The 13048-nt window shown below is 40.0% G+C and overlaps 1 protein-coding gene across 3 annotated transcripts; it reads left to right on the forward strand.

Annotated features, from left to right (window-relative positions):
- Positions 1–90: 90 nt before the first annotated feature.
- On the forward strand, positions 91–13048 carry RB195_011543 (uncharacterized protein; the record flags this gene model as incomplete). Of its 3 annotated transcripts, none has more annotated exons than XM_064193000.1 (12): positions 91–180; positions 3425–3529; positions 8358–8504; positions 9383–9544; positions 9637–9778; positions 9875–9988; positions 10843–11095; positions 11158–11326; positions 11385–11576; positions 11650–11877; positions 12142–12227; positions 12976–13048. In XM_064193000.1, 12 exons carry the CDS (start codon positions 91–93, stop codon positions 13046–13048), a joined length of 1761 nt encoding a protein of 586 aa, XP_064050583.1. The 3 variants fall into 3 exon arrangements, with proteins under 3 accessions (XP_064050583.1, XP_013294066.2, XP_064050584.1); XM_013438612.2 differs by having other exon boundaries at positions 115–180; positions 9625–9778; XM_064193001.1 differs by having other exon boundaries at positions 115–180.

Here is a 13048-nt window from a genome sequence, read left to right on the forward strand (position 1 = left end):
ATTTCGCTGCGTTCTTTGCAGTTTCAGTTTTCTTCATTCTCTTCCGTCACGTTTCATCAATATATCCGTCGTAACCGCCATCATACAATCATGGACGCTACTCTTACATTTCAGATGTCAACAATAATGGATGAAGATGAGCTTCTTAACGTCCCTGATGATCAACAACACGTCACAGATGTGAGCTAACTCCTTTTCTATATGTTACAATGTAAGACTGCATTCACTAGAGCTCAGCAAAGAAGCCTGACGATGCTGCTTCCCTGCTTAGCTTCGGATATTAGGAAGACTCCCATGGCGGTTTTGTGGTTTAGCGTTTAGAGACCGTAGCGTTTAATTCGCACGACGATGCCAGATAGATGATGATGACACTTGATTCTGCTCGTAGAGTTTAATTAGTGCAAAAATGTTCGACAGTCTAAGTGCAATATGTTATGCAAAGGAGTACATGACGTGAGCTTCTGTATGATGCCTCTGCGATCAACGAATCGGTATAAAATGCAGAAGAAGCTTGCGCATTGAGGAAAAAAAAGCATAGAACATGTGAATAAGACAGAAGAACATTTTTCTGAGAGTGTATGCTTTGTCTAATTATACACAAAGTAGCAATAGTTAACCTTAGCAACAAGAAGCTTTGGAAAAATTCAGCATCAAATTTTTTTTTGTCACGGGGAAGAAGACCACGTTTTTTGGAAGATTGAATTGGCGCACTGATATTGTTATCTCGTCGATCTAGATACAAGGACTACATTTCAAAGTTTGAAAGCTGTTGTATTGATCGGGTCTCGACCTTCCCGACCAAGATAATTGTTGTTAGAATCAGGCGGTTTGACAAATTTTAGCCTAAACCCTCTTTCCCACGAAATTGCCGCATTTAGGATGCCGTCGTCCATTTTCTCATACTTTTGCGAGAGAGCGTGCTTTAATAGAAATCTATTAAAGCACGAAGACCACTTCTTTCTGCAAGCACTTATTTCTGAATCGATCGTAATCGTGATTACGGTCGATTCAGAAATAAACGTAAGCCTGGTCTTCAAAACAAAATACAACCGATTTAAACGAATCGAACAAGTGGAATGGGTGCGCGCAACCTATTTAAGGGTGTCAAGGATTCGGATTATGCGATCTCCGAGAAACCTCCGGATGATAAGTAGATGTATTGATTTTTCTTGAGTAGTACACGAGATCGCTAAGTGGCCTTATTGACTGACGTTTCGTTACATCGCTTTCTTCAAAATCTAAAATGTTTGATTCGATTCACAATTGAGTTGAATTTCAAGTTCTTCAAATTGTGGAGTGAGCAACTCTTTTCAGGTTCTGAAGAAAAAGAATTGTCTTTGGAGATTCCAAACTCTCGATTTCTCTCTTGAACACGATATAGTCTATAATTTCCCCTTGCTTTATACTTGTTGAAAGATCTTACTAAGAAGACGTTAAAAAAACAGTGCCGGAATGGTTCCCAATAGCAACACATTCGTAGTGACCCAAAAAATATCCCTCGGAACGACTATGTTCACAGTAAAAGTGACCGCATCTAGTGATTGCGACTAGATAAAGTTGTCATTATGTAGATTTTTGTTGTTAACCTTTGCTGCCATGCAATAAATAGGCTATGCAATTTTGACACAACGTGAGGGTGTTCATTCTATTCTCTTGACGTCGCACTGTCCTACAAATCAAAAAGTCACCTCAGTGACAATCTAGAGATATCAATTTACCCGCTGTAGAAATTCTTTGTTGTTTTTATTTTGCAGCGATGGAGTGAAAGCGTGTAAAGTGATTTTTTCACTCATTGCGTTTAAAGAATAGCTTTGGTGATTTGACGCCTAGTCCAATTTACACGCTTTCATTTCATCAATCCTTTGCATCAGGTAGTGGGAAGAACACAACATCGGTAATTTCTGTTAACACTGCCGGAACAACCGAACGAGATAGGAGACAGAGCACAGGGAAATCTAGCGAAAGTGATCGAATCCAGGCAAAGAGGTTTACTAACATTTGCCGTCGTCTTTGGGTGACCACCACATTTGAAGATGGTTGGAAGGATGTCTGAACTACCGGGATTCCAGTTCATGTTTTGAACAACTAATTTGCCAAAGAATTGAGTCGCGGTTAGCTTGAATAAACAGTTTGTGTGTTAAACATCCGAGCTTTAGGTTCTACTTCTTAGACTAGCAAAGGGATTCAGTTCGGACGCCTTATTTGTGGGAAATTACGGACCAGAATCGGAATTCCTGCGGAAGCAATAACCAACTGTAACTCGGGATTTTTCTCAGGAAAAAAAAAATTGTGTAAAATAAACATTCTACTGATCGAAGAAGTGGATCTCATCGCGAAGGAACGGCATTTTTCATTACCACGTTAAAGGTTATAAGCTATTTCTCCTCAGCTGATGAAGAATTCCCGGCGACGATACTCGGATACGCACTCGTGTTCTACAGGCGCTAGCGGAGCTCTGTGGACAGTCTATGGTTATGTACGATTTGCTACCACAAGATGTAGTATATGTGTGCATATACGCATGCAATTGGAATTAATGAAGTATTCTGAATGTTTTTCAACTTCATGTAGAAAGAAATGTGTAATGGGTAAAATAACTATGACAATTAAAATCTGTGAATAGCGATCTGGTAGCCTTGTGTGCGAGTGGTTCGACTGTGCCTGCTGTGCGTGACCATAAATATCTCCGCGCCTTATTATTGCTGCCTTCAACCGCTAGAAAATGACTGCGAATGTAATGTTGTTAGGCTGTTGCAGGATTCGATAGAGGAGAGTTGAGTGGTTGTTCTTCCAGATATGAGTCTGCGGTAGATTCCGCAGAGACCAACATGCTGCAAAGAAATTATATTTCCTAGTGGCCTGTCCTATCATTTAGCCGCGAGATCCCCAAGTAACGAGGATGCTGCAGGCTGCTTTTCGTGAACTTTGCTTCCTACTTCAACTTGAATTGATTTATGGGAACTACTGTTAACTTGTCTATCCGAAATAAAAAAGAGTAAAGGCTACTGCTGCTGCAAGAAGGGAGGAGTTAAGCGCGGTGCAAAACATCGGTTACGTGATGGGAAACCAAGCGGAGTACATACTATACAGGAGTACATACTATATGTGAAGTAAGATGAGCTATCCCGTTGTCGGGTCAAAATGACGTGAAGCTCGATGTAGTTGCGCAAACAACTGCGTTTGAAGCGGTGGAGCTTAGCGGTTAGGATTGTGGGGGACCTCTGCTAGCATCACTCATTGCTGCAGTTCACCACGGCCCCAACTCGATCCCATGCGGTAGCTTTACTGTGCCGTTTCGAGGGCATCCGCTTGCGTAACTGCAGTGGGCTTCATGTCTTTCTGTGCCTACAATATATCTTTGCATAGACCTTTTTTCTGCAACTTGTGTTACAGTTATGCTATGATTGTCATTTAATTTCTTAAGGAAGTGTTCGACGTCGACGAACTGCTTGGACCTAGCGAGATAGTGAAAGAAGACACAGCTGAACTCGCCGATACAGGCGGAAACGCATCGGATTGTGCAGCCGAAGTAAGTTAAAACGCACGAACATTGCTCCGTGGCGAAAGCACATGTGCGTCTAGCCAATGGAATGGCATGCGCCAACGGCAGCAAGCCAGCGTCTCAGATGCCAGGCAGGCCATATCAGGAGTCAGACGACTCCGGCTTTGTCATATCCTTAAGGATTTCGTCTGTCTAAGACTAAGAATTCTCATCCTTTTCTAAGGAATTTGTTTCCCAATCAGTTAACCGAGTCTCACTGTGAAGTAGTGCCAGATTTACAAAGAGTATTTCTGTATTCTTGTAATGTTTTTACTGGTTAGTTATCCTTCCGTTGAGTTTAGTCAAGGACTGCAGCTTCGTAATCTAATTAAACCACCTTTGCCGTGGTTCTAGATTCATGACTATCATGACTCATTTATGCATAACTAATGCGTAGGATATGAAATCATATAACATTTCCGTAAGATGATCGTAAACAGTTCACTTGATATAATCTTTGATTCTGTACTCCACTCTTGTTTGAAACTGTCGATGTTCAACTTCTCACTGTTCAGTCATAGTAGGTCATATCCTGAAATCCAGCAGTATAAATCCCGTGGTGGATCATGTGAATTCGTAGTATACGAATTGATGAGTATGGAATGCTCTAGATTTGGTTACGTTGTGTGCTTCTGTTTGTTAGATGTACTTCAAGTCTAACGTATTGATGTTGCACCATTATTGGGTTGGTTTCCTCCATCTGCACAGTTGTAAAATTAGCCTATGGAGAATCTCCATGTCAGGAGGTGTGGCAACACTCGCATTTGGATGAAATGTCGTACATTGAGCTGCCTGAATACTATTTGCATTGCTGGTGAGTTTACGTGTTCGGTTAAAGAAATTGATTTCTGTTACTAAGGTAGGAGATTTGTAAACACAGAAGAAGTATTCAGACTCCTTTAAAAGCTGCGACACGCTTGCTCCATATGTAGTAGCTGTGCTGATAATACACATAACTTCCAATTCAATCTGTACTGAAAATTGTAAGCATTTCATTAATCCGTGCTACCGTATCTTTCTTTGGGGATGAGTTCAGCTCCCGGAAAGCCGGAAAACCTTGAAGTTAGTTCACATCTGAGAAAGTTGCCGTATAGTTCAGTAGAATGATATCGGAGAAAATTTTTAACTTTATTGGGTTTTCGTAGATGTTGTTGGGTAGAACTGTAATTGTTTGATTTGCTGGTTGTAAATATTAGGAGATTTTGGCTGAAGAGGATCGGGAACATTGTGCTGATCGTTAGGGGTAGTCTCACCAAAAACAAAAACTTGTTGCTGGATTCTCGTCAGGGATATGAAGATCTCTCAAACGACAAAACACGTAAAATTTTGCTACATATCATAACTTGAGCATTCATGGCGTCGTAGCGGGAGTGTGCATAAGATATAGATACTGTGAATAAAAAGTATTGTCTGTTTGAAAGGAATTTCGGCTACATTGTTATGATATTTCATCCGAATGCGAGTACATGTGTTTCCCTCTGAAATTCATTTACTCAAGAAGAGTACGACAGCTAAGTCTGAATGATTTTCCTTTGTTTTTATTTGGCAGAAACGCTTCTCACCCGATGTTTTGGAGCTTAGATTGTTGTACAAGGATCATCTTCATATATTCTCATTTTACTAGAGTCCTACAATAGTTCATTAAGTCTGGAATATGTTTAATAGTATCTCATGAGACCAATTAATGATGCGAGAACTTCTGTTTATTTCGGGGTCATAAAAGGCATAATTTTGGTTGTGGTGTGTCAAAATTTGAGGATAGGGTGTTTTATTATTCGATTATGAATAAAAGAGGAAACACTTGCGAAACGCTACTGCAAACTATAGGAGTTGCTGAATTCATGTTGTGGAGAAGCAGACACTGGGACTGCCGTGGAAGCGGATTATGTGACCTATGTAATCGGACAAGGTTTCTTTTTTTACTTAGAGAAGAACTGCGGAGAAATACATAGCCTAGAAGGAGGCGACGTCGGCGCAAAATTGTGCGTGCGTACTACGACTGGAGTTTTCGTACACAGCCGGATGTGCAGGTTCTGGATACCATAATCCAGTTGTTAATTTGGGTTCTCTACCATTTCAACCACTACATTTAATTGCTGCCGAACTCTCCAACCACATTCACTTTGTTATTAATATATTTCATCTCTTTTCATCGCAACTTGAAGTCCCCCAGGAGAGATTTTCTTCTGTTGCTGCGTCTCATTTCACAGACTATTTCCTTGTAACTCTCGTGCTAAGCGAAATTGTTGAACTCGATCCTCGTTTTAAAATTGAGCCGTTGTGCTACGATATTTGGTGTACATATATAGACCGATAACTACAATATTTATGAACAGGTGAATTCAAACTCTTCCCTTTATTGTTGAGCTTTTCAGTTCGATATGAATACTCCATTGGCCGATTTTGTATTATGTTCTATACTATTTGTATCCTTTACTTTTCTTTCGATTCTTTTTCCAATCTTAGCTGTCGCACTAAATCGTCATCGCATTTTGCATGTTATCCCTGTTGAACCACATCATGCAACATTTCTCATTATAACACGACAGTTTTTTGTTGGAAAGCGAGCAGTCGTTGGTAGTTGCTTTATTTTCATTGAAAATATATCGTCTAAGTGGATTTGATCTTGATGTTGTCTCTAGGTATTCCAGGCAATCGTCCTACTAACTTTAAAGAACTTTAAAGGCATTTATTCCTTTAGAACATGCTTAAGTTTTTTTAGTTCTGTGAATATTGGAGCTTGATTGTCTTTGAGTAGTAATGCAAAACAAAACAGATTCGACTTCCTCTCAAAGATTATGGTTCTGAATGAATTGTCAGCGAAAGAGTGAAGATAATATTTAGTTTCCTTCGCTCGCAAAATTTGGATGTATGTCTACCTCTCTGCACATGTCTTGAATTTTGAGTAGATTTTCATGTCTTTATTTTATTTTATTCTTGCACTTTATTTCGAAAGAATCACATTATGACGTGGCAAAATACAGCAAATAAATGTATAATTAGAAACATTTGCTGGCAACTGCTCTGTCTAGTTCCTGCAAGGTGGAAAGTGAGCAGATGCCATGAGCGAACCTGGACTTCGTTTCATTGTTTTGCGTTGACACACGATCACAAGTTATATTTTTCCCCAAGAAGTTGATGCAGTTACACCCTTGTCTGTTTCCTCTGCTGGACTGTAATTTCACTTACAAGACGACAACGTGCAGTTGTTTCCACAGAAATTAGGTCATCCAGAGTGAACGCAGAACTGCCGATGCTTAGGCGTAAATTGGAGTTGTTTAATCACATTCATAATATGCCAATATGTCTCGTCAAGAAAAAGTCTGTTGCATTCAGGAGGGTGCTGATAGACCAGGTTGACAGTAGAACTGTGTTCACCAACTGGACTTTAACTTATTGTATTTACATTCATTATGTACAATCTGTTGACATTTCACATCTTTGGATTAAGCTAGAACACATGCAAGCTTCCTTACTGTAGACTTTTTCGGTCATCCGCATAGGCTTCCACTCTCTATAGTCCCAAAAGAATTGTAAAAGATCCGAAAATGGTAAGTGTTCTGGGCTATTGTCTTTTGAAAATCGCTCACGTGGTCAAGAATAGCTGTTCGAACTCGTTTGTAAAGATATTGCGGGCGAATTCATATGTGTAGGCCTCTCACTCTAATAGTAATCTTATATTCACCAGATTTTACGCTAAAAACTAAAGATTAAAATTCTCTACACTACCTCTTATTAAGGATATACTGTCTAAAACAATGATTTTCATGGGCCATTTTTTCTTGCTATGGGAATTTTTTCTTTTGAATTCTGCTGCTCTTATTATTCTTGTTTTCCTTTAGCCAAACCGATGCGTTATTAGAATGTTGCTTATTTCTCCTCGAGTCCAATATACTTTTATTGATAGCGTTCCGTCAGTTGTTCTTTTGTGGCGCACATTCTCACAAATCTGACGGACTTGACAAAAGTAACAAACTGACTGTAGGACTTTTTTTGTAACAATACTGAAATATGATGCTAACTCACATTGAGATATAACAATAATGTAATTGTTTCACGGTGTCTTTTGACGAAAGAGCGGTAACGAGAGTACTAGAAAGTTCTCGAAGAAATGGAAAGCTAGGATTCGAAAATTTCCGTGAGAGATGCTTTCAAGACTGCCATCGTGTCTTTCACTGTTTGTTTGCTTAAAATGAATCCATACTACGCGTCCATTTCTGCCATTTTAGTTCACTTACTTTTTAGTAGCAAGTAGTTTTAGTTTTAAATTCGAAATTGTAGGGTGTGGAGCATTATATGAAAAAGAGAGGTTGTGTACAGACTGACGATTGCCCTTTATTTCCGCAGCACCCCTCTAAACCACACCATTCATTAAATCGAAACATACTTTAGCATCATAAGACTTGTGTAGGTCTAACTCGGACCACATGTAGTACCTCACACTTTAATCTGCTAATCACCTGCTAATCAGGTGTGACATTTATTAACAAGATAAATATTGATTGCGTAGCACCAAGGTCTTTCTTGCTTGGATTTCGGACGGAATCCCAGTAGAGATCGACCGCTTCTGTGCGATAAGTCTGAACATCACTTCAATTCATGTAAGAAGGGTAGCGAACACGTCTATATAGTGAAGGAAGGAGTCGTTTAGAAATAGAAGAGAATTAATGTATGAGCAAGAAAGAAGCTGAGATTAATTAAATAATAAAATGCTGTTATTGCTGTCAACGTCCTTTCATCATCCGTCCAGTGCTTCTTTTCGAAATGTCAGTCTAGGGGGTACGTTTGTCGTTTTACACGAACTAAATATTTTCAGGATGCTGCTGGGAATACGAATGTAGATGCAGTGGTACCAGATGAAAGTTTTGAACGAGAAGAACTTGACTATGAAGAAGATGATGATGAGGAACACAAAGAGGAGCGCACCGGTCGATTCACATCGGAAAGGAAACTGGCAGATGCTGTGAGTGTTTATTTGTGAGTGAATCTTACTAAGAAGGCGAGTGTAACAGCACGTAGGAATGTAGTTTTGCTTTGTTGATCGGAGGATTAGATTAGTTGACAAGAGATATGTAAGATGTGGATGTAGACTGAACCAAGGTGTGAAGCTAGAATATATAAAATAGCTATGTCTTTGGTTGGTCAATTCTCAGAAAAACAGCAAGTAGCTGTGCTTTCGCCAATTTATCCTTTTTCTGAGCAGGTAGGTCTCGGTAGAATTTTGTTTTCCATTGTAGAGCGTAAACATTTAATTTTGAATGGATGTCATTATTGTGAGTCACGTCCTGAAGGTGCACAAATAAGGAGGATTAAGCGACTTAAATATTTAGTTGTGTACTAAAAAGTTATTAGTTGTTAATACAACATTCACAACTCCGACGCATGGAACTTGACAACCATCATCTCCAACTTCCATTTTGGTTGCGCCTATTTCCAAAAGCTGCTTCGTTCGAATAAACTCCTAAACATGTTTTCGTTCACTATGACTCTTCAAAAGTCTGTGTACGTTGAGATAAATGATACCGAAATTCTTTGAAACTCGAAATTTACCGTCCAGAGATCAAAAAAGAAAGCTGAACAATTACAAGTTATAGCACACATACTAGTACTAATAGAAGAACATTTCGAGTAAAGTGACTGTTACAATCATGCGGAAGCATTCAAGAGTGATCTTCACTGTGTAAATGTGACGCAGAGATGTGTTTTCAAGCTCTGCACCACTGTGCTGTGTAGAAAAGCGCTCATTGATTCATCATATCAAGTGGATCGATTACGACTTTTCCTGAGCAGATTCGCAGCATTTCCGAAGAAAACTATTGTTTATTCAACACCATGTTTCAGACTCCGCCCACTCCTAACACCATCGATAAAGTGGAGAGTCGACGTCAAGGTGAGAATCGTAATCATGGTCAGAAGCAGTATCGCAATAATGGACGAGGTGGTAATCGTGGTCGTGGAAACGGAAATCGTTACAGAAATGGTCCTATGCAATATGGAGGGCCGGTAAGAAGACTTTACTGATGATTTTGTTTCATGTATACCTTCACAATTTCTTGTTGGATGTTAATACCTTCCGCTTATAGATGCGTTTACAGCAAAGACCTGGTGGTATGATCGGAGGACCGCCTCCACTTTTAGCGATAAACACCCAGGGTATGTATCCACCCCCGGGAGGGAAGATACTTATCAATCCAAACTTCAGAGGTTCCATCGGAACATCTGGACCTGGACCAATTGGTTAGTATTTTCTCAATTCTTCGTTTGTATTGCACGTGTACAAGTAAATCTGACCTTTGATTTGTAATTTCTTGCTTTAGTATTTATTCATTGCAGGTGGCCCTCCCGGTGTCATTTCTCTGGCTGGAGCTCCATCTGTGTTGCCAACAATTGTACCTGGGCAAACTGGTCCTATCATTCCACGGCTGCCAAACGGAATTCCTCTTACAGGTAGATTTCAACGATTATATGCGAAATGTTTTGATTTTTTTTTTCATTTTATTTCTATCCCATTTTAATCATTGAAAACTCGCAGTAGTTCCCGAAAAGCTACTTCACCGGCTGATACATTTTATGTGAATTCACTACTGTGTATTATGTGAATTCACTGGTTGTTGTACAAATGAACATACATCTTTCATTTTGGAGAGATAACTCATACTCATATCAATGGTTGAAGTGCATATTTAAGCAGAAAAGAAATCATAAATATTTTGTAAAACTATCATGTTTAAATGGGGGTGGGTGTAGTTACAGTAGTTGGTGTAGTTAATGGGGATAAAGTGGTTAGAGGTTCCACTTCCTGCACGATCGATCGGAGGTTCGAATCCGTCCTAGTGCTCACCAAACCTTTCATCCCACCAGGGTCGATAAATTAGTGCCAGACTTGTCTGGGAGGATAAAAACACTGACTTGACACATCGGCTAACCTCCTCAAGTCATTGTACAAGCCAGTTACACCTTCCTGAACCTCAAACGATTCTGAATTAAAGTGGACGTGGGAGCGCAACCCAAGCGGATTGATTAACGCCAGATACTTTATCCTTTATCTTTATGTTTAAAGGATGAAGTTCAGTTACAGCAGAGTTAAATACAGTACCCTTGAGATCATAACTTCATTTCGAGAATCTTATTATCTCTATTTCAACTTTCTGATCATGTGCCGATTTTTTTTCTTTATTCTCGTCTATTACGGTGAAAAACAAATCGCTGCCAATTTTGCCCTCATAGTTTGCTAAGATAGAACCACTTAAGAGTTCCATAGTCTACTAAAATAATGAGACATACGATCTTGTTACTTTTAGGTCTTCCATCAAACCATGGAGCAGCTGGTTTTGGTCCACCTCCAGGAAACCGCCCTACAATGCCTCCTCCTATTATGCCTGGTATGAGTGCATCGATCAATCGACCAGTTCCTGTTGGACAATGGGATCAAGCCGTAGAGGCTTTTCTCAGCGGTTCTTCTCAACGCCAACGAAGCCCACGCAGAAGACATCGTCGCAGTTCATCGTACAGCAGCTACAGTAGCTATAGTAGTAGATCGAGGAGTGCTGGCAGGTAATACTTTGACATTCTGACAACTTTATTTGCTATATTTGTGTATCTTAACATCTATATAGCTCACGGTCGCGATCGCCTCGCCGTCGACGAGACAATCGAGGTGCCAGCGGTCGGCCAAGAAATCAAAGAGATCGCGGAGGACGAGGTGGCGGCAATTTCAGGGGGAGAGGAGGTCAGAATAGGCGAGATAATGCTCCAAGAAGAGAGCAAAACAAGGATCATAGACAGGTTGGAGCGTTTTAAAAATCCATGGTTTCAAGTTGTTACCGTCTTTTCATTCATTCAGATATCGGCAGAGTGTGCGAAAGCAGTTGGACTTGACAATGAATATCTTTCAAAATTGGAGGACCAAAGAAGAAAACGTGATGAAATCTTGAGAAGGAAAGAGCAGCGTCGTTTCGGTGCCGGAAACAATAATGATCAGGGCAGTTCGTCAAATCAGCGACAGAACGATCGTGGTGGATATCGGCAGAGTCAGGTTAGTGTTTTGGTTATACCTTCTTTAAAACTGCACAAAAACTTTTTTTTTGTAATATCTTCGATTATTTCAGCAAAGAGACCGACGATCGAATGAAAACCACTCTACCAATGACCAGCGAAGAAATGGAGGTGGTCCCAACTCATCGTCGGCCCAATCCTCCTCGAAAGCATCCACTGAAGCAGAAGCTGCGCTGAGGAAGAACAAAGCCTATCTGTGTGTCAACGTTAAGAACATAAAACAATTAACAACAGCCAAGATGCGGGTTGAAACGCTTGCAAAGGACCTGGGAGAGATTAGGGTTAGTTAAGCTTGAGTATGATGAACGCTTGCATTTATGGGGGCTTATTTATCTAAGTTGACAGCATTTGTGTTGAGAAGAGTGACAAACTTGTTATGCCGCCTAGTTTCATTGATTTTCTAATTTTTAGAAGGTAGATGCGTCGTGTTCCTTAAGTATGTCCTTGTTGATGAGCGCGTCATTTTAAAGTGTTCTTTCGGATCGCTTAAATTTTAACACAATGCTTTTTTCTCTGTTCAACTGTTCTTATCACTAATGTTTCAGAAGTGCTGGAAGTCGAGTGAGGACCAAGTAACAGTGATATTTGTCGAACATTCCAAAGCAAAAGAGTTCATGCTTAAATATAATAAGTGAGTTATGCCATTCTAATTTCTCTAAAAATGTTTCTGTACCTGTTTGCTTCGAAAATCGAATACTTGGGTAGCCTGCGTGCGTGTTTCTTGTGAAGAAGGTTATCATTGATGTTGCCACTCCGAGGCTGCATATAGGTGGTATCAGATTGTCCCATAAGTTCCTTTCCTTCTTTGACATTTGTTGTTTTTCTATGCAACAGCAAAGATGTTCCAATCAACAGCAAAGTCGTCAAAATCGCCAGTAACCGTTGTGCTTTGATCAAGTTGATTATTTCGACTCAGAACTAGAGTGACTATCAATTGACTATTTAAGAAAGTTGATAACTGGTGAGAGGAACTTTGGGACAGCCAAATATAATGCTCCGTTGCGAGTACACGCACCTGCTATTGCGTAACATGCTTCTTTTAAAAATTTCGGCTCTAGTCTACTTGAGGAGAAGGATGGGAGCAGCCTTAACTCAAGCCTTAATGGATTTAGCTAAGACCCTTGCCAAAATTACTAAGGTCCTTTCCTCCGCTTTTCCTTTTTTTCCAGCCAAACTTTTACACTAGCATGCTTTCTGCGCTTTTATGAGACAAAATGTCTGTAATACTCTGCTTTTCGCCGTGCTTGCCGCTGTTCTTGTGCTTTTAGTAAACTGGTGGACCTTACGTAACAATTTTGAAGCTTTAAGCACATATTAGTTAGGCTTTATGATTCTGGAATGAAAACCTGACCTTCAAACAATAAAACATTGTTTTTCAGCAAAGTTTTGTCGGGACTACGTATACAAGTGGGACTGGAAAAGGCGTATCTCAATCTCGCCGAGATTCAATAG

This window comes from Necator americanus, chromosome III, assembly GCF_031761385.1.
Source record: "Necator americanus strain Aroian chromosome III, whole genome shotgun sequence".
In the NCBI taxonomy this organism is placed as follows: domain Eukaryota; kingdom Metazoa; phylum Nematoda; class Chromadorea; order Rhabditida; family Ancylostomatidae; genus Necator; species Necator americanus.